Source organism: Gossypium raimondii, chromosome 12 (genome assembly GCF_025698545.1).
Source record: "Gossypium raimondii isolate GPD5lz chromosome 12, ASM2569854v1, whole genome shotgun sequence".
Classification (NCBI taxonomy): domain Eukaryota; kingdom Viridiplantae; phylum Streptophyta; class Magnoliopsida; order Malvales; family Malvaceae; genus Gossypium; species Gossypium raimondii.
The window spans coordinates 41,679,818-41,707,276 of record NC_068576.1 but is presented as its reverse complement, the minus strand read 5'-3'; the positions used below and the strand labels follow the sequence as shown (position 1 = coordinate 41,707,276).

General features: G+C 31.8%; 1 protein-coding gene across 2 annotated transcripts; it reads left to right on the top strand.

The window, feature by feature from the left end:
• Window positions 1-21,451: 21,451 nt before the first annotated feature.
• Window positions 21,452-26,861, top strand: LOC105764203 (uncharacterized). 2 transcript variants are annotated; one of them, XM_012582709.2, is made up of 10 exons: window positions 21,452-21,692; window positions 22,779-22,881; window positions 23,551-23,654; window positions 24,081-24,149; window positions 24,420-24,535; window positions 24,719-24,773; window positions 24,866-24,986; window positions 25,412-25,459; window positions 25,558-25,652; window positions 26,144-26,861. In XM_012582709.2, exons 3-10 carry the CDS (start codon window positions 23,559-23,561, stop codon window positions 26,243-26,245), a joined length of 702 nt encoding a protein of 233 aa, XP_012438163.1. In that variant the 5' UTR covers window positions 21,452-21,692; window positions 22,779-22,881; window positions 23,551-23,558; the 3' UTR covers window positions 26,246-26,861. The 2 variants fall into 2 exon arrangements, with proteins under 2 accessions (XP_012438163.1, XP_012438162.1); XM_012582708.2 differs by lacking the exon at window positions 21,452-21,692 and adding an exon at window positions 21,863-22,244.
• Window positions 26,862-27,459: the final 598 nt, after the last annotated feature.

Here is a 27,459-nt window from a genome sequence, read left to right as displayed (position 1 = left end):
TTTATCCATAAAATAGAGTGTCTAGGATATAAGAGTTCTAGGGAACTCTTACTGTGGAGTCTAGTGGTGGGGTAGGACCTATTTATAGGGTGTTCAAATTCGGTTAAAATCGAATTAATCGATCAAACCGAATTAGTTCAGTTAATCGGTCGGTTAATTGATCTAATTTAGTTGGAGGTTGGTTAATGGTTTTTTGAAAATTCAGTTATCGGTTAATTCGGTTCGAAATCGGGTAATTAACCGAATTTTGAACCGAATTAATCGAACTTTCAAAAAACTAATATTATATATAATATGTATCAGGCTTAGGCTTAACTAGTAAGCTTAGCCCATTGCCACCCCAGCCCTAACCACTAGCCCACCCAATAAACCCCAAAAGCCCTAACCCACAAAACCCTAACCCAACCAATAACCCAAAATACCTATCCTAATCACCAAAAAACACATGACAATTCTCATATTCATTTCAACAACCCTAATTACCAAATCTCCGGGCTCCCTACTGTTACTATCAACCATTCTTCTGGGTTCTCACCACCATTCACCACCATTGTCATCGTTACTACTCAAGGAACTTGCCTTCAAGTAGGAAGAAAGTCTCGTTAACAAGGCATGACTAAAATATTCAACCTTCCATTTCTACTTTGTGGTTCTGCTTTGTGCTCTTAAAGTGGATATTAGGAAGTCTTTTGACTGGGTCATTTGGAGTTTTATTTATCAAATTTTAAGGGTGCTTGGGTTCCCAGAAAAATTTTGCAAATGGATTAGGGCATGTAATTTTCAATTACGATTAATGGTGGCTTGCTAATGTATTTCTCAAGGGCTAATGGATATGAATGTGTTGTTAGGTTTATTAAATATTGCTGGTGAGTTGAAGGTTTTTCAGTATCATCCAATATGCCAAAAATTACAGCCAACAAATTTGTGTTTTGCTAATCATTTGTTGGTTTTTACGAAGAGAACAACTGAAACTTACCAAAATTTTTTTATATGTTTTATACTTGATTTAAGAAAAACATAAAAACTTTGTTTAATTCAGTTAATCGACTGAATTAACTAAAATAATTAAGTTCGGTTAAGTTTTTTTGAAAAAAAATTAATTTGGTTAACGATTAAGTGTTTAAAAAGTTTGATTAATTCGGTTAATGGTAGTTCAGTTCGGTTAACCAATTGAACATGCCTACCTATTTATACTATTAAACTTAAATTGCTATGTATTGCATTATCACGCATAATTATGCTTTGAATAAATTGTCACTTTCTGCTATGCTATAAGATTACTAATGAAACGTATATTGTTATTACTTATGATTTGATTACTAATTGGCACTAATTTACTTGTGATGGAACTTACACTGAGCGTCACAGCTCACTCCCCCTTTAATTTTCATCCTTTCAGATAACTCGCCAGGTTAGGACTAGACGCGCATCCAGAGGGTCTCGGCTCGATTTTTCTAAAATATTTTTAGATATATTATTTGATATTTCATTATTCAGAGTTTGTATTATTATTTTATTTCGAACTGTGGCATGAGATTTATGATTTGAGTTTTATATTGCATGACACTTAATTTAATTTTAGGATAACAAGATATGCTTATTATTGAGTTTTGCATGAATCCCCAGTTTTATTAAAAACAGCCACTTAACATTTTTCCATTGTTAATTTATAATTTTTTTAGAAATAATTAATTGGCATTTAACTAAGTTTTCTACTAATTTAAATAAATGTTTTAAAATGACTGTTTTCAAAACTCCGATAACTTACTAAGTCACTTCAGTGGCTAATGTAATTTTCCAAATTCGGGTCTAACGTCTAGGTCGGGTTAAGGAGGTTGCAGTTAAAATTATCTGTTAAATTTTTGTCACATAGTTGCCAAGTGAGGATTTAGTTTTTAATTTTATAGTGCCACACTAGTTAATTTAATAGAGTAATTTTAACGGTGTTAACAATTGACCCTAAATTTTTAAATTCAAAAATAAAAGATTATATTATTAAAAATAAAAACATAAGGATTAAAATCCAAATATAACTTTTAAATTTAACTCTACTAGTTAATTATAAAACAATGGGTATGATCAAACTTTTAATAATCTTTTTAGAAAAGTATTTTCGGTTGCCAAGTTCTCAATTTCTAGAAATGCGGTTTGTCTTGCCCTACTTTTTTTTCTTTTAATTTAACTGATTTAATACAAACCGATTTAATAGAGGTGGGTTAACTGATTTATATTTAAATATTAAATCGATTAATTAAATTATGAAATTTATAACCAATTAAACTACTAAATCGAAAATAGACTTATGCTCTATTGCCTCATAGATTGGCACCTTTTCTTTTAGCAATTATGGTATTTTTGAAGTCAACATTCTAATTTCTTTTCATATTTCATTGTTGTTACATTTATCCTTAATATCCGGGAAATCAAGGCAGATAAGCAATTGAGGTACTTGAAAATTGGTAATGTATTTTGATTTATAGAAATAGAAGCGTCTGCTGCAGTTTATCAATGTTTCCAAAACAGCTCAATTCTTGCGTCCTTATTATTTGTAAACCTTCAAATGGTACTATTAGTGCTGCTGCTGTAATCTTTGAGGGGTTGTGATATGAAGAATAATAGGAAGGTTCCCTTCATTACAAGATCAGCCCAGAAAGCCCAACAAAACATCACCCCTATTCATGCCTAGAAGCCATTGTCATCACCACCTGCTGTTTGGGTTGTGAATATGAAGAATTATCTCAAAGCATTTTTAGCTCAATAGAACTCAGACAGTGTGGAGCATGCAAAGAAGTATAAAGTTGTGTCTTACATTCAGTTAGTTGTGTGATTCTGATAGCATAAAGGACTTGGCTTTTTAAAAAACAAAAGGAAGCTTGTGAAAAGGTAAAGGAGGAGTTCTAAGGAAGTGACAATGACCAAACAGGTACAAGTCGTCAACCTTGGAACAGATTTTGCGGTTCTGAAGATGGAATATGATGAAACTGTTATACAGCATGTTATATTGACAGTCAGGTACACTGTGAAGCAGATCAGGTTGCTCAACAAGGAGTTTCACTGATAAAAAGATCCTTGAGAAGCTTTTGGTCTGCTTGCCTGAAAATTCTGTCAAAAATCTCATGAAATGAGGACTCAAGGGATAGCTCACTTATGTCTTTGACAAAGCTTGTTAATTCAGTACAAGCTCTCGAGCAAGAAAGATCCATCAGGAAAAAAACAAACTAAAAAGGTGGTGGTAGGAAAGGCAAATAAATACATCCTCAATGTTTGCATTGCAATAAGAGGGATCACATTGAAAATATATACTGGTTTTCAACCTAAAGCTCAATGTACATCATGAAAGAAGTTTAGGCGTGTCGAGAATTTATTCAAGAACAAAAGAAGATCAACAAGGCCAGCAAGCATAAGTTGTCAAAAATCAACAGCAACAAGAAGGGCAATTGTTTGTTGCTTAATGCTATGCTATAATCATCTATAAAATCTACAAACATAGCCAAGTTTAGTAGATCCACATCTGTGCATGATCATATATGAATGTAACAATTTCCGGAGTAAATATTGGATAACTTCATCAGATTTCAAGAAGCTGGAATTTGAGGATAACGGACCACATTACACTTAAATTACGACCTTTAAAGAACTGAACAAAGGGTTGCCTCTGTGCATAAAACAGCAACAGTCCTTCCCAAAAATGGAGCCTATATAATCATTGGGATGATCAACCTTTTGGAAAAAGAGGGTTCCATAAAGAGACTAAGATCAGTCTGGATATCTAAACCCTTGCTCCAATCTGACTAATATTATAGGAATGCTTTTGGGGCTTATAGAGAACAAGGATCAACCTTTTGGGGATATTAGCAAAAATCCATTCTTCATAGGCAGAGAGGCCATAAAGACAGACAACAAGTTAACATAGCACCACTTCAACAGAAACAAGTATTACTCAAGTCACAGCAAAGTTAATACATTTCGGTTCAACATTGGCAAAAGCAAAACTTAAACCGATACACATATCCACACCCTTGGGCCTGATCATACCTCATTCCTTTAGGAATCATTGTATAACCCAACAAGTAATATAGGAATCAAGGAGTTAACTGCAATCAAATAACTGGAAAGCAATCGTTGGATCATAAATACAAATTCTAAGTTAATTTTAGCTGCCGTTATTCACCTAAACATACTAGTCAAAAGTTAAAAAGTTGAGAGAATATTAACTAGAGAGAAAGTAAAGCTTACAGCACAAATTTTACTCCTTAATCATTCAACAACACTTCTTAATGGCGATAGGAGCAGCTGCACAAATTGCTGATCCACAGTTACAAGATTTGAAGGAACCAATTCGCATAAACGACACCAGTGATACCACCACGGTCTTAACCTTAAGCACCATCTTCTTCAGTTTCCGCGACTTTGGCTTGGGTTGTCCCCAGTTGTTGTCTACAGCTGATAGCTTGTATGACCTCAAGAAAATCTGCCTTTTCTTAGCTCGATCTCGCCTGTAACTCAAGGAAGCCACCACGCTGTGAGGTCTCCTCTTGGAAGACGTCCTATATTGAGGGGGATTTTCTTCCCTTGTTTCGCCGCTTTGATCCAACAGCTCGTACCCATCCAATCTACGGCTAAAATTGGATGTGGCATTTCGAACAAGAGAGTTCATAGCTACCCAGAGTGCGGCTGGTAGAGAGGAAGTGTATGTAAATGGAAGATGATTCACCTTGACGGTCTTGTTATAAATAGAAAAAGGGTCATTTTCAAAATCATAAATTATATTATTATAGGAATCACCATTTTAATTTGATGCAAATAACCCTGTTGAAATCCATGTTTGACACTCGAGAAGGCGGCTCCTATACAGCATCTGATGGCACTACACGTGGCAGTTCGCGGAGAAAGGAACGGTGAAGATTGATCTGAAACAATAGGGTTGAATTCAAAGACCATTTAATGGGCTCATTTGGTGGTTGTTGACCATTGACCATACGTAATTGCTTTACTTTCCAACCTGATGAGGAGAAAAACATCACATTTTGATGCTAATTAAGACTTTATTATCAATTAAATTGAACTCAAGATCAAACTATTTAATTAGTGAACTCCTTAAGCATCTCTAATTAAACCAGATACGAAAGATTAATGCCACAAATCAAATGTTATCCTTTGCTTCTTTCTAGGGGGGTCCAAATGTTTGACCAGGGAAGGGAAAATCTGTGTCATTCGTTTTCATGACTTCAATTTATAGGTTAGTTGGTGTAACTTTCCATTCCCAGGTGACCATAATAATCTAACCAAATGTTTAATTTCTGCTGTAATTTATAGCATCTCATCGATGGTATCGACCAACAAACATTTACTCTCAAATATTTTTTATTATGAATGGGATGGAGTAATACGATTCAAATTCGTTAAGGTGGTATTAAAATTTCGTTATAAAATTTTTAACGTTTTGATAGTTAATTAATTAAAAGATACAAAACTTATTAATTATAATAAATATACCCAAATTGTGTACTGGGCCGGCAAGATAATGAAAATAATAAAATAAAGCAAAAGAATGGCAAAATTGTAAATTGTATGAAATTAAAAGAGATGGGAGACAGCTTTTAAGCTGATTTTGCATATTTTAGTGCACCTGAGTCTCATTCTTTTTCTTTTTTGTAATTTTATATTTTGAGACTGTTACAATTAAGTTCAACTAAGTCTTATTTTAGTTTTTGATTTTATTGAAAATTTTGAAAGTTTTCATTAATAAATATAAGATGCTTTAGATAAATAACATGGATTTAGAGTTTTAATTTTGTTGTATGATGATTCTATAAAGTAATTTTGTTAAATGTTGATTTTAGGATCAAATTGTGAAAATATTAAATATTAGGGTTTGATATTAAGGGTTGTATGATAGCCTAAAATATTTAGATAAATTATTATTTCAGGAAAATTAGTTCAATTGATAGATTAACTAGTTAAGGGATTAGATTGCAAAAGTTGTAAAAGTTTGGGGTAATTGTGTAAATTTGAAAAATTGAAGGGTATTAATTGTGAAGTAAATTGGAACTGAAATATATGCTAATGAATGAATAGTTTTATATTTTAGATCAAGATCCCGTAGATACTCATGAAAAAGAAAAATTAGCGGAATAGTTCCTGAACTCCTACAAATATTACAATTTAACCCAGGTAAGTTCGTATGGCTAAACTTTAATATTTATATTGAATTGATGAATGGTATTATGTATTTATACTATTTTTGAAAATGAAATATTGTTAAAGTTATAAAATTTGAATTGAATATTCGAATTAAATAGGACGCGAGATTTGAGTACATTCGGATGACGACAATGGAGGAAAATGACAACAAGTTACCCAAGTAAATTGAGGTTCAGCATTTGTTGTGAACTTTCATGTTTACTTTTTGTTTAGCTCTCATGAGCTTCTGTTTAACCCTTATGAGTTTCCGTTCAACTTTTTCGAGCTTCTGTTTAACCCTTATGGGTTTTCGTTCAACTCTTTTGAGCTTCTATTTCACCCTTATGGGTTTTCGTTCAACTCTTACGAGCTTCCGTTCAACCCTTATAGGTTTCTGTTTAGCTCTCATAAGCTTCTGTTCAGCCTTCGGGCTTCTGAAAGCGATGTACTCTTATCCATAAGCCTTTCTTCGATTTGGGAAGATTTGGTAAGTGACTTATGTAATTGAAATTGAAAGACATATTGTTTGTTATTGGTATTGATTTGAAATAAGTGTATTCATTGATTGAAGTTGTGATTGGCAGGGAGTTTACATTGAATGAATTTGATTTAATTGATGTGTTATAGTAGGTGCAGTAAGATTTATGTTTAACCCAACGAACTTATTAAGCTTCATTAAGCTTACTTGTGTTGTTTAATGTCTTTGTAGATTTTCGTGAGGTCGGAAGATTGGATCAGCACATCAAGTCACACTATCCAGCTTATTTCGGCAATTTTTGTACGTTTAATACGGTTTGTTGACACCATTTTTTTGGATTGAAAAACGGGGTCGACTTGGGTTTTGAAAATGAAAACGAAAACGGGAGTCGCCACCAATCCTTTTTGATAAGGTGTGATTGGATCACCTCGAAAAGTGGTTGTTTTTAATAAAAGGTTTGATTTTATTAAAACAACAAGTTTGGTCCACGAAATTCGAAAAACGAGTTCGGAGTCGATTACATACGAGGAAGGATTAGCACCCTCGATCGGCCAAAATTGGTACCTAGTTGATTACTTAATGTCTTAATGTCGAAGATTGAAAACTTTAAAAAAATTTAAAATACGATCCTTAAAAAAAACTCGAATGGCATGGATTAAAATTCAAGAGGAAATTTGGCAATTTGGTTAAACGTGAAATCGAAACCCAGCAACTTAGGGCACGTTTCTCGAATTTCCAAACGCAAAACATTGCCTTATTTTTGAAAAGTTTTTTAAAAGGATATTTAACTATTTGGTCGAACGAGAAATCGAAACCCAGTACCTTAGGGCACGTTCCTCGAATTTCCAAACGCAAAATATTGCCTTATTTTGAAAATTTTTGAAAAGGATATTAAGTCATTTGGTGGAACGAGAAATCAAAACCCAGTACCTTAGGGCACGTTCCTCGAATTTCCAAACGCAAAACATTGCCTTATTTTGAAATATTTTCCTTTTTTTTTAAAATATGATATTCACGTGCATGATAGAATAATAAACATGATTATGTAAATAAATAAAAATGAACAAAACGAATAATAAATCAATCATACATTCCATAGTAAATAAATAAATAAATAAATGAAGCATAAAAATGGACATATAAATAAATACATAAATGATCATACAAAACAATAAAGGAAAATAGATGAAAATTATAAAATATGAACATGTATATGTACATTTAAGGAAATATATATATATGTATGTATATACATAAAATTTTAAAAATATGAAAATATATGCATGTATATATTTTTAGAATTATTATATAAAAATATATATAAATAAGCATATACATATGTAACTATCATAAAATATAAAAAGTATATATATAGGTGCGTATATATATATATATATATATAGATTATAAAATATGCATATATATATTATAAAATCAAATGTATGTGCATATAAATATATAAGTAATTAAAATAATAATAATACTATAATAAGATTAATATATTTTAAATTTACATAGTAAGTATAAACAATAATATGATAATAATAATAATAACGATAATAATAATAATAAGGTAATAATGATGCACTATAATAGTATTAATAATATTAATAAAATTAATAAAAATAAAGAAAACCTAAAATGACAGATTGAAGACTAAATTGAAAGCTAAATTAAATTTTAGGGCCGAAATCGAGAATGAAAAACACAAAAAGGACAAAATTGTAATGCGCGCGAAAAGAGGGGGACTAAACTGGAAAATAAACCAAAGCCCCAAAACGCAGCGTTGAAACGAACCAAATTGAAGCAAAAATGAAGTTATGAAGCTAAATCAAAAATAAAAGAAAATAATGAAAAAGGGCCAAATTGCAACACGCCGTAAAATAGGAGGGACTGCGCGAGAAAATATCCCAAAAGTTAAAAACACGCGGATCCTTCCACCAGGGTCGGGTCACCGCGCGGGTCAGGAGCTAAACGGCGTCGTTTTGGAGCCTGTTAACCCTAGCTCAAAACGGCGCCGTTTTGCACCCTTATTTAAATCAAATTTTTTTCAAAAAACTCATTAGCAGCCATTTTTTAAAAAAAACTCAAAACTTTTCATTTTTTTTCTCTCAAGCATCAGGCCAGAACCCAGAAACTGGCGAACAGGGCCACCACGTCGCCGAAAAAATAAAAAAGGTACTTTTTTTCTATATGCGTATATACATATATATTTTACACAAATCAAAATAAAAATAAATAAAATAAATAACAATGAACAAATGGGAACTAAAACCTTTTCTTTGTTTTTATTTCTTTATTTTTTGCTTTTTCCAAAAGGAAATCCTCCCTTTTTGCAAACATAAAGATCCGCCACCCTCTACAATCTGTTTTTCATCGGTTTTTATACCGAAAATAAAATAAAAAACAAAGCCCCTTGTTGCTTGCTGTTGTGGTTTTTCTTTATTGTTTGCAGGTGATTTGATGGTACAAGTGGGTGACGTGTGACGTGCGGCGGTGGCAGAGCAAGTGGCCAACTTCGGCAGAGGCTAGTGCGGCGGCAGTCTAGGGTTAAGTGCAATAGAGGCTAGGTTTTTTTTTTGTTTTGGGCTGCTGGAAATGGGTTTGTTATTGGGCTGGTAGTTGGGTCTGAAATTTTGGGTTGTGGGCAAAATTGGGATATACACGGTTTATATGGCATGTATAGGGCTGGCATGGATTTGACCATTGTTTGGCTTGTGTAAATGTTAGGAATGAAGTTTTTTTATATAACCAACTTAAAATATATATATTGATTAGAAAATGAAGTAAATTGGTGATGTGGGTGTGAATGATATAAGCTTATTTGTATGTAATTAGTAGTAAACTTTAATGAATTTATTAAGTGGATTAAATAGGTAAGTTTGAGTATTTAGGGTACATGTGATGATATATTGGGTATAATACATAATTTTGGCTTGTTTTGAATGCTTTGTTGTGGTATTTTGATGTGTTAAATATTGTGTTTAGGTTGATACCTAAATGGGTGAGAAATGTGGCCTTGAAATGACCTATTTTCGTCCGTACAAGCAGAGACACGGGCGTGTGTCTCAGCCGTGTGTGACACACTGCCTAACACACGGGCGTGTGGTCTGGCCATTTGTCCCCTGCATCTTTTAAATTGAGAAACAAAATGTTCAAAATATTCACACGACCTAGCAGACGGGCGTGTGGCTTGGCCATGTGACCCCTGCACCTTAATAATACAAGTCAGTATGCTCACACGGCCTAGCACACGAGCGTGTGCCTTGGTCGTGTGACCCAAGTCAGAGAGCACCCAAGTGTTGACACGAGCTAGGACACGGTCGTGTGCCCCTATTTCGAATACCCAGCGTGTCTCTTGACCGTGTGAACCACACGGCCTAGCCACACAGGCATGTGTCCTCTGTTCCTTTGAAAATTTTTGATATTTTCTGAAAAATTCTCTGAGTACCCGATTTAGTCCCAACTTATTTCTAATGTATATTTTGGGCCTCGAGGGCTCATATAAGGGACAATATGATTGTTTATGGTCGGTTTCTGAAATGTATATTATATGATATGAAATGTCTATTTTTTATTTGAGAAGTCCGGTAATGCTCTGTAACCCTATTTCAGCGGCGGATAAGGGTTAGGGGTGTTACATAATTAATTTATCAAATACGAAAATCAAATAAAACCATAATAAACAGTTGAACTAAAGGAGAATCGAGATTTTACGAAACGTTAAGGCCTGTGAAACACAGTTTTCTTAAAACAGATTCGGCCGCTCCTACAGTACTCGAAGTAACGTTGGTCGAAGGTCTCTTAGGATATAACAACAGCAGTGATCAAAGTAGCATCACCTCTACCACGATCAACGAACGAATAATACCTTTTTCTATCACTAGAATGTTTGAAAAACACAAAAGTGGAAAAGGAAGAGTTTTGAAAGTAACAAAGTTTCGGCAAGAGAAATTATCAGAGAGTATGAGTGTATAAAACCCTTCAGAAATCATGGCCTTTTATAGGCATGGAGAGTGTTGGAATTTTGGAAAAAATTATCCACAAAATCTGCTGAGGAAAACAAGATCAGACTGAACATTGTGCGTCGTCTATGTTATGCGGGTGCGCCCTAACCTCATCATTTGGACCTGCACCCCTCTTGCACGCTAGGCAGGATTACAAGCTTAGCCATTCAATTACCCTTTAAGAGAGTTCACATGTGTAAACACATTTCACACTTGGTATCTAACCAATATGGGATCTAAGCCTTTACTTTTCCTCAACAATATTTCCAAGTAGCTTACTTTGAGCATCACTCAACCATTTTGAGCATATGATATACCGTTGTAAAGGTCTCATGGAGTAGAATATGAAACCATAATTTTATGATCAACTCTCCACCTTTACCTATTAAAAATATGCCTCAAAGTTCTCATAAAAGCAATTTTTCCAACAATAGCTTTAATACAATATCTGAAAAATAGATAAATTATATTTTTTATAAATATATGATAAAGTTTAAACTTTATATAATATGATTTCTATATATAAATATATAATATTTAAAATAAATTATATTACTTAAAAATACAAAAACACCGTACTAATAGTGTTTGTTGTATTCCATATAAACTATAAAGGTTGGTGTTTCGTATTGCAATTGGTGATAAGGATATACAATTTATTCAGTTGTGAAATGTCATGACTTCCAGGTGTACGATCTACCTACTTCTTTTTATTCTACATTTTTCATCTTCATCTTTCTTGCCTAATTATGAGTTCCCATACTTCCAAAACCCTTAGAGCTTGTTTGCTTTGGTGTATTGGCTAAGCCAATACACCCCTAATCGGTGGGCCCCACGTAATACCTATCTAAGACGCCGTTTGGTTGAGCGTATTGCTAATACGCGTGTATCCCTACTTCCTAATCGGTGAAAAGCACCGATTTCTATTCCCCTACGCCCAAATTAGACGACGCTACCTAAACCCTCCTCTTTACCCCTAATCGATCCCTCTGTTTCTCTTCCGTTTCCCACCTTTATCCGAATTGCTTCCTTGTTTCATTGCTTTTTCCCAGTATTATTTTCTTGCCTTTTCTGCCGATTTGCTCCCCCGATTATTTTCTTTTCTATTTCGGCCGGTTTGCTCACAGTTTCTGTCGATTTGCGTCATCGGTTAGTCTATGTTTCCCGATAGATTAATATCATTTTCTATTGTAGATGAAAACCAATACTTTCGAGGTAAATATGATCTATTGTTTTTATCTAATCGGTTTCCCCTTTTGCTTTTTTCAGGTTCTTCTTCATTGTGCCCCGATTTGCTAATAGGTTAGTTTTAGCCAATTTTATTCTGTTTGTATTGCATGTGCGATTGAAGGTTGTTTTCTGTTGTTGGTTAGGCTTAAGAAATGCATGCCGCTCGAAGTTGTTCTCTCTTCTCTGCTAATCTTCGATTTCTGTTTGTTCTGTTGTAATTTTCGAGTCCTTTTTTGATCTCCAAAACCGAATGAGATTTCTTCCATTGTTTGTTTGTTTAAGTGCTGAACGAGTAGCAAAAATAGGTAAGATCATTGAGTTCTTTTGGTCCTCTGAAAGTAGCAAAATAGGTAAGATTTCTACGATTCGAGTTCTTTTGTTTGTTTGTTCATTTGTAGTTTGGTCCTCTGAAAGTAGCAAAAAGCAGTAAGATGAAAATGTTAGATGATAACGAATGTTCAAAACAAATTATAATGTTAAGAATATTGAATTTCATCTTTGAGTCGAGATCATAGAAACTAAAAGTCATTAGATGCAATTTGTGTAGTCCGGCTTTGGATATATGTGTGAATATTGATCTTGGTACTTCACCGTCTTTCATGTATTCCATTTTATCTAAATAGTTAATTAGGATTAATGAAATATGATTTTTAAAGATATTAAACATTTTGGAACTTGAGGTTCTTGTTATTGATTGAATAGGATGTTTGATATGAGTAAGAATTTCTATTTTCTTTTGTGTTCTAATCTATGAATTTGGGCAAGATATGAATTTGAGTTATATGTATATAACTAATTTTTGTAAATTAAGAATAAAATTTGATATTTTCGGACTTTGATAAATGAAAAAGCAATGATGAGTTGGATTTTCCAATCGATGTAATATGATTTTTTCCTTCTAACCAAGCTATCTATATGTTTATGTTTAATTGTAGGTCCAAAGTTCGCATTCTATAGTCAAACTTATGTTTCATCGAACTTTTTAAAAAGCAATAATATTATTGCAAAATTCCTACAACTACCTTTTATCAACTTGTTACGATCATTAAGTTCTATTGTTGGTTTTGAACTTATCAAAGTACATTGTGTTTGGATCATTTATTAAACATAATTATGTATTTTCGCTAGTAATATCACAAGATAGATAATATCGAGATAGAACAGTTTTAACCTCGAGGTGGGTTAGCTTTGATACACATGGTCGATTACATAGATATCAAATTTATTATGATTTCAATCTTGCGGGTAAGTTAAAGTACTTGTACATTACAAATTCATGTTTGAAGAGGTTATAGGCGATAAAGATTTTGTTGGTTTGTTCGGACATTGGTTTGATATTCTACTGGAAAGTGTTTTTTAGTTTGTTAGTGAGTAGAAGATGAAACTGTTGTGGAAGATGAAATGTTATTTTAGTCTGCTGGACCTTGTTCTTGATTTTGTAGTCAATAGAATTTGTTATTTTAGTTCTTTTGGACCTTGTCTGCTGGAAAATTTTGATTTCTTCTTGATTGGGACGAGTATAGGATTTGAAGAGCATGTGTTTTGAACATAGGCCATGATAATACAAAGGAAAAAGTCACCATTAAAATAAGCAAGTAATTACTTTCAAGTTCAATTAGCATTCAAAATAATTTCAAGTATTTAAATTATTTATCGATTACTATTTTAGTCAAATAATTTAACGAGTTTACAAAATAAATACTCCATCCGATTATTATTTTTATTCATATTTAACAATCTTATTTGCTTATCTAGTTTATGACTTTATAATGTTTGTCATGAGAGCAATTTTAAGTTATAATTGTCACTTAATCCAATTTAACAAAGTAAAAGGATTAAATTTTAAAATTATAAATAAATAAATTAAATTTTAAATGTGTAAAAATATAGAGACGAAAGAATAATTAAACCAAAATGGGGCTTGTGACCTAATCTATCAAACTTTGTTTCTTCATGCGGCAAAGGTTGTTATTATTTAAAATAGTACATGTAATTTATTATAAATTGATGTTTAATTAAATTATAAATATTATGATACTAATAATGAGAACATTATTAATAACATAAATATAATTGTAATTATTATAATTATTATCTTTAATATTAATAATTTGAAATTAATAATAAACATGAAACCTATTTGTTAAGTATTAATGTTGATATAATTTTATGTGGAGAGAATTATATTTTATATTAATTAATAAAATTATCATATATTTTTAAAATATACGTAAAATTAAAAGATTATACATACACCAACAATGTTTTTAGGGTAAATAACATTAAACCAACAATTATACATACACCAACAATGTTTTTAGGGACAATAACATTAAACCAACAATTATACATACACCAACAATGTTTTTAGGGACAATAACATTAAACCAACAAGTATACATACACCAACAATGTTTTTAGGGTAAATAACATTAAACCAACAAGTAATTTTAGGTCAATTGTACATACACCAACAATTAATGCTAGGTCAATTATAAATGCTTTATAATTTCTTTATTGTTTGGGTGATTCATAAAGAAATGAAATTAAAGTTGCAACGATATCATTTAGTATCAACTATTTTGCTTCGTGTGTTCTAAATTTGTATTGTTTATTTTATTTTATAATGTATAATTGCAACTTCAATTCATTGATAGTGTGTTATAATTTTAATATGTTGCGATAATGGCTCGTCGCCTTTAATTGCACAAAGTGTGAGGCGTAAAGAATTGGTCTTGCTTTGACATTATGGTTGGAAATCAGAGAATTGCGATTTGGTTCTTGTTTAGAATGGGTGCCACCTTAGCCTACTGACTTATCAACCAAGGATTAGGTCCTCGCCTTAGATTTTTATGCAAAACGGGATTATGTGAAGAGGCTTGTATATGCTAGTGACGAGACTTGTATTGAACAAGTTAGGATGAATAGAACTGCCTTTTGTAAACTATGTGAGATGTTAGAATCGATAGGGGGATTGAAGTCGTCAAGGTTCATGCTTGTTGATGAGCAAGTAGCAATGTTTTTACATATCATCTCCCATCACCTGAAAAATCGAGTTATCAAGCATCACTTTAGAAGGTCCGGGGAAACTGTAAGCAAAGCATTTCATAGTGTTTTAGATGATGTCATACGCTTACAAGATGTCTTATTTAAAAAGCCGGAGCCAATTACAGCCGACTCTTCTGACACAAAGTGGAAATGGTTTAAGGTAGTAGACTGAGTTTTATATATAGCTTGTACAACATTTAGTTGACTTAGATTTAAATTAGTATTCTAACACAAGGTTTTATATCATGTGATATAGAATTGCTTAGGTGCTCTTGATGGAACCCACATAAAGATTAGGGTGCCAACAATGATAAACCTAGATATCGAACCCGAAAAGGTGACATAGCAACAAATATGCTAGGTGTTTGTACACCGAGATGCAATTTGTTTATGTTCTTCTGGTTGGGAAGGTTCGATTGCCGATGGACGGGTGCTCGAGATGCCATCGATAGAAGACATGGACTAAAAGTTCCTCATGGTACAGTGTATACTTAGAGGAATTTGAATTATTCATTAAGATCAAACTTTGTTTGCTGAATTAATCATTTTTAGCCAATTTTTTATAGGTTGTTATTATCTAGTTGATCTTGGATACACAAATTGTGAGGATTTCTTGCACCATTTAGAGGACATCGATATCATCCGAGCGAGTGGCGTCGGGGTTATCGACCAAGTTCTCCGCAAGAGTTTTTAATATGAAACATGCCTCAAGACGTAATGTCATTGAAAGATGCTTTGGCTTATTAAAACTTAGATGGGGAATACTTAGGAGTCCATTGTTTTATCCTGTAAGGGTGCACAATAGAATTATTATTGCATGTTGTTTGCTCCATAATTTTATTCGAACCCATATGAGTATTGATCCCATTAAAGCGGAGGTGGGAGAAGGATTACCTACTAATGTGGTGGATGACGATGAACCAAATATCACAAATATTCATCCATCGGATGCTTGGGCAACTTGGAGGATGGAACTAGCCAACCAAATGTTCGATGAATGGCAAGCATCTAGAAATTAGTTAGGTTTAGGGACAAATTCAGTTTGAATTGATTTGTTGATGTTTTTTTATGTATTTACTTTGTGAAACTTTGGTGGTCTTTATGAAACTTTATGAAACTTTGTTGAATTATAATGTAATTATCTTTTCATTAAGCATGTGTTACCGATTTAAATTTAGTATTGAACTACCGATATAATATTATAAACTGTTCACCCAACAATTAAATGATATTCAAAATAGTAAATAATGTTAATTTGTTTTTTTTTTAAGAACAATATGTCAGGTGTTCCACCAACGGGTGCTTCTTCTCAAGCTTCTCGAGGAAGCAAAAGAAAATAGGTTCCAGAGGAGGATGCAGCCTTGGTTTCTTGCATGGTGGATTTACACAATGTAGGAACATTTAATCGTCGATAGGGTTCAAAGCCGGTTATTTGAACGAGCTAGAGAAAATGCTAGAAAAGGCTTTACCAAGAGCAATGTTGAAAGCGAAACTAAATATTGAATCTCGGATTAGGTGCCTAAAAAGGGAATGGTCAGTCGTCTACGACATGCTTATTAGCCAAAACAACAGATGGTTTTGGTTGGGACGAGCATAAGCGACTTCGTTGTTCTTGAAGATGCGATTTAGAATCCTATGTAAAGGTAAAATGTATTTCAAGTATTTATTTGTTTTTACAAAACTTATAACTAATATGATTTCCTCATTTTTTTAGAGTCACAAAAAGCCTCTCGGTTCGGACATCGTTCTTTCCTTACTACAACCACTTCTTGCGATATCATAAAGAGATCGGGCGACCGGAAAGACGCTCAAGCATTCTTGATGTTCTTGAAGAAATACATCTTGAGGATGAGCGTACTCTGATATGAATGAAGAGAAACACATTCTATGAATGCGGTCGACGTCTCTTTAGGCGACATGGGTGTTTCGCATGCAGATCCGCGTGGAGATAGAGACCAAGGGGTTCCTCATCTTCAAACAAGAGAAAGAAGAAATCGGATGCTCGTGATAATGTGTATTCTTCATTTGAGGAGGTGCCACTTTGTTGGGGAAAAATCCGGCCGTTGGCGATCAAATCGATGGGACTATGGCCTCCGAGGTGGTAGTTCAATGAAGTCGAGGAAAAGATGGAAGAAAAGCTTCAAATTTATATTCACCTTATGGTCAATTGAAGGTTTAACCGATCGGCGGTATGATGCTTTGAGTAAAATTCGATCATCCAACTCAAATGATCGTTTTCTTTAGTTTACCTTCATTGCCCAATTGGAATGGGTCAAGATTTCTTTCTCACCATTAAATATCAATGTTCAAACTTTTGATGTTGTAAAACTATATAACATATGGATTATGATGTACAATTTCATTTTCATCTAACTTTTCTTAGTATAAGTTAATTATGTTTATGCGAAAAATAATTCTCAAGTTATATTATGATTTTAGTAAATTCATAAGGACATTTTATGAAATTATATTTAATAATAATTATTTTAAATTGTATTAAATCATATATTTTAATTAAAATATATTTAATATTAATTATTTCAAATTTTCATTTAATAGTATCATATATTATGATTTGAGTAAATTCATATAAGAATATGAATTATTAAGAATTTTATTAAATTATATACCAAAATTATAATGTATTTAATAATAATTATGTTTAAATATGATTAAATTATTTATTATTGATATTAATAATCTTATTAAAATTTAAATAACAATAACAAATTTCTGCTAATTATAAGAATTTTATTAAATTATATATTTTAATTAAAATATATTTAATAAAAATTATGTTTAAATATGATTAAAATATTTATTATCGATAACAATAATCTTATTAAAATTTAAATAACATTAACAATAATCATTTACCAACACAATTTTCGCTAATTATAAGAATTTTATTAAATTATATATTTTAATTAAAATATATTTAATAATAATTATGTTTAAATATGATTAAAATATTTATTACTTGATAATAATAATCTTATTAAAATTTAAATAACATTAACAATAATCATTTACCAAAACAATTTTCTGCTAATTATAAGAATTTTATTAAATTATATATTTTAATTAAAATATATTTAATTATAATTATGTTTAAATATGATTATAATATTTATTACTGATAATAATAATCTTATTAAAATTTAAATAACAATAACAATAATCATTTACCAAAACAATTTTATGCTAAGGGTATTCTAGTCATTTTAGTTTTTTCCATTATGCTATTACACCTCTATTCCATTCAACCAAACACAAGATTACTATTACGCCTCTATTCCATTACATTCAACCAAACAGTGGATTAGCTATTACACCTCTAATCCAATACAGCGAACCAAACGCACCCTTATTCTCTTGAGCCTTTGAATGGAACATGTATAATTAATGTGCTATTTGTATTTTTGTATTATTATGGTACTTAGAGTTAACACCGTTAATGAATGTTAAATTAACAAATAAAAATTTGATATGTAATTTTTTACAAATCATTAATTTTATACGAATAATATAATATTAAATGAAAAACTAGATAAAATTAAAAAATAACTAAACCTAAACCATATATATATATATATATCAAGATGGAGATGGCAATTATTAAAAAAAATAAATCCCCACATGAAGGGACCCAAATATGTTAAAATATGAAATATTATTTTTGACACCAAAATATTCAAAAGTGTGCCAACCAAAGCTAAATCCAAATCAAATTTGAAGTTAAAAATGGTAACTCAAACTTATTCCTAAACTTTTCCCTTTACCAAAACTCTCAAGCCAAAATTTTAGTTTCCCCAATTTGTTCATCTTTGGAGAAGGATGGTTTATCAAAGAAAGTTCAGATTTGAGTGTGCAGATTTTACAATATTTGCATGATTTTACAAGTATATTTTTTCTATTTTAAGTATTTTTTATTATTCTTTAGAGTTTTTCTCGTTTAGGTTTAGTAAAACTGTCCAGTTTGGCCTAAAAATTCTCTTAAAAAATGAGAGTTTTTAGATAAAAAATGCGCTTGGACAAAAAATAAGGCCCGTTTTCTAACGGGTTGGGCCTCGGGTAAAATATTTTTGGCCCAGCCCAAATAAATAAAATATTTTTTTAAGAAAAATTATCTTGCTATTTTTTTGTTGTTCCTAGCGTTTTGGTGTTGTTATTGTTATTTTTTTGTTGTTATTTTTGTGTATTTTTTATATTGTTTCGCTATCGTTTTTAATATTATTTGGATACTGTAGAACCTATATTTTATTGTTAATTTTGCTACTATTTTAATTGCAACTATCTTAATATAAAGAATTATGAAAAGTTACATTTTGGTCACTAACTTTATCTACTTATAATGTTTTGATCACTTGTCTCATTAATGGTCGATCAGACCTTAATGAAAAAGTGAGATGACACATTAATTCAAGAGTTAATATCCTATTTGATCCTTAAACCATAGCTAAAACATTCAATTTGATACTCTTGCAACATTTTACAGAACAACTAGAAACTCTACCACACATTATGTGTGTGGAAGCCACATTAGAATACAAATTTGTGTTTCAAAATAACATATAATAAATAATTAAATGTATAGTTTGGAATTAATTAATAATACACATGATATATTTACGATATTAAAATAAAAAAATAAGTCGTAAGTAAAACAAAATTTAAACATAATGAATATAACATATTAAGAATACTAAATGAATACAAATATTTAACATGGTATTGTTATCAATCCTAAGTTGGTGTCAAGTTAATTTGTGATACCATCTTAAATACTAGTATAGATATACAATTGATGAATATAATAAAACTACATTGTAAAATTAAAATGTATAAATTATTTAAAATAAAGCTTTGGTAAGTGATAATTTAAAGTTTTATGCATCGGTATGGGTTCAAATCCTTATAAGTAAATTTTTAAAATAAAAGACTAAAATACTATCAAATAATATAATCTATTTTAAATATAAAAGCATATTTTTGTAATTTTCCTAACTAAGTTGGTGTCTAATTGACTCGTGACACAAATTCAGTCAAGAGTATAAATATACAATTGATAAATGTATTAAAGTGTACATAATCATATTAAAATGTATAAATAATTTAAAATAAATTTTGGTTGAGTCGTAAATTTATAGTTTTACATATTGGCGTGAGTTCAAATCTCACTATAAATTTTGTCATTTCTCTAATCATGTTGGTGTCGATTGACTCGTAATACCAACTTAATTAAAGGCTTAAAATATATAATAATATAGATTCGGAAAAATTATTAAAAAAATCTAAAAACATAAAAAGAATCTTAAAATGTCTAAAAATTCAATTTAATTTTGAAATTGTAAAAAAATGTTTTTAATTGTAATTATGTAAAATTTAATTAAAAATTCATAAAAATTCTAAAAATTCTAAAAATTATATAATAAACAAAACACGATATTGAAAAAACAAGTCCTTAGTTTTTGGTTGTTGTGGTCTGAATTTTTAAGGTTTGTGTAGGGTGTTGTTTTTGATGAATGATCCATTGTTGTGTTCTTTCATAGTAATGGATAAACACAAGCTGGGTTCTTTCTCATTTAAACTAAGGTTTTATTTTATTTTATAAAAGACAGTTTTCTTTTTCTTTCTGATTTGAGTTGTTTTGTTTTTTAAATTTCATTATTGGGTTTTGCTTTAATTTGCATTTTCTGTAGGTTTAGAGTTTTTGGTAGTTCAAATATCAAGATAGAAGTGAATATATAGTTAAAAAGTTTGGGTTTTTTTTTTTTTGGTTTGGTAGATGAGAAAATCAAGGAAAATCTGGGATGTTAAAGAATTCCTATGCATTGAACATTGGAGCTAAAATCCTTGCCATTGGACTTGGAACATGACAAAGTGGAGGAGACCTTTGTGTTGATGCCGTGAAAACAGCATTGTTGGATGAAATCAAAGTTAAGAAAGCTTTCAAAGGTTCTAAAAATTATATATTTTAGAATTTGCATGAAAATTTTAAATTTTTTATATAATTAAAATTTTAAAAATATTTTATAATTTCAATAAATAAATAATGAACTTTCAGAAAATTTTAAGATATTTTTATATTTTTAGAATTAAAATAAAACCTTTCTCGAATTATTGTTAAAATGTTATACAAGTACCAAATTGAATGATCAAATTAGATATTAACCGTTAAATTAATATGACACATCATTTACCCGATAAAATTTAAACGGCCACTAACGAACGAATGAGTAACCAAAAAGTTATAAGTCGATAATACCAAGGACTAAAATATAATTTTTCATAATTAAGTGGTTAAAAAAATGAGGTTGATATTTTTGTATTGTCACTATTATTTTTGAAGTGTTTTTTTCCCAAATAGAAAGTGAAGATAAAAAATTTTAAAGTGGAAATAGAGTTATGTTATAAAGTTAGGTAGGTAGCCAAAGTATAAAAATATGTAACACCCCATCCCTCCCGAGTGCTACGATGAAGGCAAGTGATCCGGGAACTTCGTGGCAGAGAGAGAGAGAGACAATAAACAACAATAACACTGCATCTATGATGTATCCAAATTCCTTCTCCCAAACATGTTGCCTTTCTTCATCTTCATCTTCATCTTCATCTTCTCTTTCTCTTTCTCTTCTTCCTCCTTTCTCTATCACTTCTTGCCCCACACTTTTGCCCACCTGGCAATCGGGCCCAATTTTCTTCACAGCACATGCATTAGCATTAGCTGGTAGACAAACCCTTTCCAGGTAAAATGTTTTTACTCTTTCTTTATTCCTTGTACCTGTGTTTTAATTTGTCATGCATTGCATGTCAATGTTTTCCTCACAAGAGACAATATGCTATTCCCTTTTATGACTTTTCTTCCTTTCCTTTCTTTCTTTTGCATTACAATTTAAAACTTTTATCTTCACTTTGTTCTTTTGGGATGCCATTAAACTTTCTTACATGCAAAAAGTGACCATTGATTGCGCTCTTATTTCTTAATGTTTCTTTTTATCTCAACCCCAAAATGTACTCTTCTTTTTCATTTTCTGGGTATCTTTGTGTTTGTGTCATCATTATATTCCTTGACCCGCTCTCTCTTTCAGAGAGATGGAATGATGAGAAGGGTTGAAAGGGATGGAGGCGCATGAGTTTACTGCAATCATTTGTTACCCATTTTCCCAATCCTTTTTGGATTTTTTCCCCATTTGCGTTAGGTTAAAAGGAATGTAAGGATCTAATATTTTATTTTTGGTTCTCTCATGAGATTAAGGAAGCGTCGACAATGCTTTCCTTCTTGCTCTTCTCTTCACAGAGTAATCCTCCCCCTAGCCCTCCATACCCCTTTTTTTCTGTCTCTGATTTTGATCACTGGTGCTATTACAAGTCTATTAATTAAATATAACTATTAGCTTAAGCTGTTCTTGTTATCAAGCTTAATTTGGGCTTGCCTCTTGGCAAATCTCATGAATTTGCAGTAACCTTTTTTTCAAATATATATATAAAGCTTCGTTGCTTGCAATCAACAAGGCTATGACTTTAGGAGTATCTATATTCATTGAGTTCCTGCTATTTATATTTAAAAAAATTTCTTCCATTTCTGCATTTAGTAGTTATGTCTCTTCTTCTGTTTTATGTCAGAATGAATGCATTGCATTATATGATGAATAGTTAAGAGCTTAATTATATGCATGGGAATCTACAATTCAACGTTTAGATTCCTATTGAACCGTCAACCTTATGAAACGAGTTAATGAATTTGCAGCCTATCATTCTCAGTCAGGACAATGCCACTTTTATTTCTATGCAACTAATCGGTATTGACTAGTTCGTCGAAAATTGAAATGTAGGTTGATGAGGATGAAGTTTACTGGAGACGAAAGAAGGGCGGTGAAGAGTTGGAATGGCCACACAATTCCACTCACCTACTATCACAGTTAGCTCAATGTTTTAGTGAGTAGATTTTCCTAATAAATTCTTTCAGCATTCCAATGTTTCGGCACTCCAAATTAGGACAGTCTTAATTGCCTAGCATGTTTGGTATGCAAGTGTATATTTGTTCAATTCCTACTTTACATTGACATACAATGCTTTCTGAAACCATCATCATTATGTAGCTTAATATGTAGCCAAATGGAGGGAAACATTTGTACAGCTTAACTAGTTAGAATTATCTAATCTTCTGACACTTCATGAGTTGTCTTGAGCTCTTCATATATCACATGAGGTTCCATGATAATGAGTAGAGTTAGCTTTAGACTGACATGTCATTGGCATTTCAAAATACTAGGAGAGCTAAAAACAAAAGTCTTACGAGGTAGAACACAACATAACCTATTGCTAATTCAAATTTGCTAACCTAGAAATTTGCCCTGTTTTTCTAGCTTTCTTTATTATTAGCATTGGTTCTTTATAGGTATATTATGCTTCTTTTCTCCTTTCCTCTATGCCAAGTCTCAACAGCTGCAGTGTAGAGAAACTAAGAGTAAAATTACTCAAAAGTGTGTAAGATGCCATGCTTAAGACCATGTCAACCTATTTCAACATTGAAATGCACGTTGCCTTGCAAAGTATTCTACAACTCATTCTTTAATATCACTGATCAGTCTTGTATGGTTGCAGCTAATGCTATGGTTGGACCTAAATCATGGCTAGGAGGGCTGTTCAATCGCTTTGGAAACAGGCGCAATGAGAAGTTTCTTGGCTACACTTTGACTCCTATTCAGGTAATTGAGAATGTTAAGTATTAGGACTGATTTTCTAATGTCTTCAAAATCTTATGTGTAATTATTTTTTTCATTATACAATTATTTGTTATCCGGTAAGGTTTACGTACACTGTTACAAGACAGTGAATGCAATGTCTTCATGTAACCAACTCCCTACGGTTGACCATAGAAAACCAGACTGTTCTTGAGTAGAACCAAACTGGTTTTTGCCATCATTTCTTGAGTATTCATTTTAATGATGTGCATAGAGAATTTGTGGCATTTGTCCTGCACTAATGAAAAATTGATGCAGAACTAGAGTATTGATTTTGTTAGGCTAATCTATTTTGATGTATATATAGTATACATATACATACACATATTAATTCCATTCTCAGCCTCAGTGATAATAAAATTGATATACTTTTTTTCAAATTCTGATCAGGAACAAAGACTTCACAGGCTTCAAGAACGACTACATATACCTTTTGATGAGACTCGTCCTGACCATCAGGCACTTCATTCTTTTAACATCCATATTGTTTTCTAGCATTTCTAACTTTGATCAGACATGGTTGTACATCGGAAATAACAACTATTTTTCCTACCAGAAGATCTTGAAAAATCATATCTAAGTAATTTATTCTTTTATCTGTCATAATTTTCTACAATTTGTAAATAGCTATGGTTTGGGGTCTTCTGCCTTCAGCATGTTTCATTTTAATCAATTTAAATGCTGTATAAATTAGATGATTACTGATCTCATGATCCTTTGGTGTCACAGAAAGCTCTCATAAAATTATGGCACATTGCCTTTCCGAATGTTGTTCTAACAGGCTTGATCTCTGAACAATGGAAAGATATGGGGTGGCAAGGTCCTAATCCATCAACTGACTTTCGGTAAATTTCTTGATTCTTTTTCTTTTTTGACTTTTTAACTTGCTACCTGAGGAGGCTTGGAAAGGATATACAACTAATGGCATACAGTAATTGGCAAATGCACTTCAATGTAACAGTCCTTTTCCCTAATTTCTACATTCAAAATCGAATTTTATTTGTCTAAAAGTGAACTTTTCATTGTAGGGGTTGTGGTTTTATCTCACTTGAAAATTTGTTGTTTTTTGGCCAAAATTTTCCGGTGAGCCTTCTCTTTTGTTTTGGCCTTTTGTACGTCTAGATTTTGGAAGAAAATTGGCTTATTTACTAATTATACAAAAATGCAAAATGAAGGCATCTTTTCATAGGTTATTATTGAAGGAAGATGGAGACAGAGCAACTTGGGAATACCCATTCGCCGTTGCTGGCATCAATGTATCTTTTATGTTGATTCAGATGTTGGATTTATATTCAGGTTTTCTCAAAAATATTAAACTTTCTCATTCATGTACCACATGTTTTCTCAAAAATTAAGCTCAATATAACAATATGTTACACAATTATAGTTTCAAATAAAGTTTTTCTAAGTCCTTTCTATCAGCAATTTTCATTCTCCGGCAATTGTTGAGTGTCCTCTGATATACTTGTGAAAACAACCGTTGTAGATTCAATGGACTATTCATGTGGTAGGACAATCTTTCATAATGATATTTTCATTGATCTTATCCTATATATTTTTCAATTATTTGCATGGAGGTCAATAGTTCAAGTTTCTGAATGGTCTGCCAGGTGTAGAGGATCTTTTTGGTTAGAATGCAAACATATTTTATAGTTTAAGATCCATAGTAGAAATAGGTTAGCTGTTATGTGACCTATCCTCTCTCTCTTTTTTTTTTGCAGAAAAACCAAAAAATCTACCAGGATTAAATTTCCTGAAACTATTAGGAGGTAACTGAACCGAGGATCTCAGTACTTTATGCTCAAGCACTGTTGGAATTACGAAACTGATTTTTGGTCTCAAGATCTGAATGTTTGAAATTTTGCAGAAGATGAAGAAGCCTTCGATGTACTATATTGTGTAGCTTTTGAATTGATGGATGCTCAGTGGCTTGCTATGCATGCTTCCTACATGGAGTTCAACGTACTTTCTCTCTCTCGCTCTCTTGTCGCATTCACATCTTGCCAAACTTCCTTCTTCCTATGGAACTCCAAACTAAATGGTTTTTATATTTTAATTTCATTTCAGTGCTGCTCTATGTGAAATCATGAACCATCCAATTTGTCCATTTATTTCTTCCTTTCCCTTTTTCTGTATGGTGACTGAACAAGAAAAGATGCTTTATTAGTTTATGTGGAAGTCATTTTTAAACAGAAAAGCTTATGAAAGGATTTATAAGCAATAGAAAAGCTTATGAAAGGATTTATAAGCAATCATTGCATCCAATTGGATCAATCTCCCCCCCCCCTCCCCAAACCCTGCACTTTCTTTTGTCCTGTCAAGCTGGCTCCTTGAAGATTCCTTTTTAGCATCTTAATGTATTGCTTGGTATCAATCATTTGGATCACCTCTTCTTGTTGAATGAGTCATTTCAATTTTCAACCCCTAATTCTCTAGTATTTTCGTTCTTGCAGGAGGTTTTACAAGTAACACGCACACAACTGCAGAGAGAACTGTCTTTGGACGATGTACATAGAATACAGGATTTACCAGCTTACAATCTGTTATACAAGTAGCTCTGCTATCAACAGTTCTTTGAAGCCACCAAAAAAGATGGTCATTATTGGACAATTTTGCCAAATGGGGGGAATTTTCCTAATTTAATGGCTAATGTAATCTACGGAGGGTTTTAGTCATTTTAGCCGAGGTTTGTGAGCTAAAATAGACAGAACTGAAGCTTAAACCGTTGAGGATATGAAGGCAGGTGATCAAGTCTAGGTATATTATCAGACAGGGATAGATGGAAGTGGTAGTACTCTAAGCAATAGCGAATACATTATAGGTTTCACAGGTTTCTATACTTTCAAGCCACCCGCATGCATGAGAATACTAACAATCTCAAGTTATGGAAATAGTTTACCATACTGTTGCCTTTGCTGTTGGTTCTTTTCATGCATATGCAAAAAGCTTCAAGAATTTCGATTCCTTAGCTGTCTCAGGTTTCCTATTGGAATCACAGTAATTCTTTCTGTTTCCAAGTTCCTGCTCCAGTTGGTGGCTTTGTAATTTTCAGATTGCTCGTCTTAATCTGATCATTCTGAAACCTCTGAATCATCTGATCTGTCTGTCCAAAATATTGAACAGTGGGATTTGTTGAAAGCATAGATTATAATTCCGTCTCTTTAGTATGCAGCTTTTAAGTGCTACGTTACTGTCCATACTAACCTGTAAAATACAGTTTTTTTTTTTTGGGGGATTGGAGGTTAAGGCTGTGGAATTTATTAAAGTACATAATTGATGTGAGATTTATGGTTCCTTTGGGATCATATGATGTCTTTCTCCACGTCGTCAAAGGTTTATTTTTCTTGTTCGCTTTGACCATTTGAACATTGCAGTTTATCAGTAAAGGCATTTTATAAGTTGAAGATATGAGTTTGCACCTTTCCAAGTTGGTGACATAAACACATACAATTGATTGAACTTTCCAGCTTGGAAACATAATCATTAACCTTCAGATACTTTTCAATGCTAATGAACAAGACTACTTGAAAGCAGTATTGTCTGAATAGGTCTAGTTAAGATACCGGTTCAAGGAAAGGTATCAAATCGGTTTATCTATGAATTGATATAAACAGATTGAATTGAATTCACTTTGAGAGTTTTTGAATTAATATTTTATTTTTATTTTTTAATCATTTATTTTTTATCCATTCAAATTGATCGAATTGAGAATTATTGATTTGGTCATCAATTCGGTACATTAATGCCTATTTTTGTTGATAAAACAAAT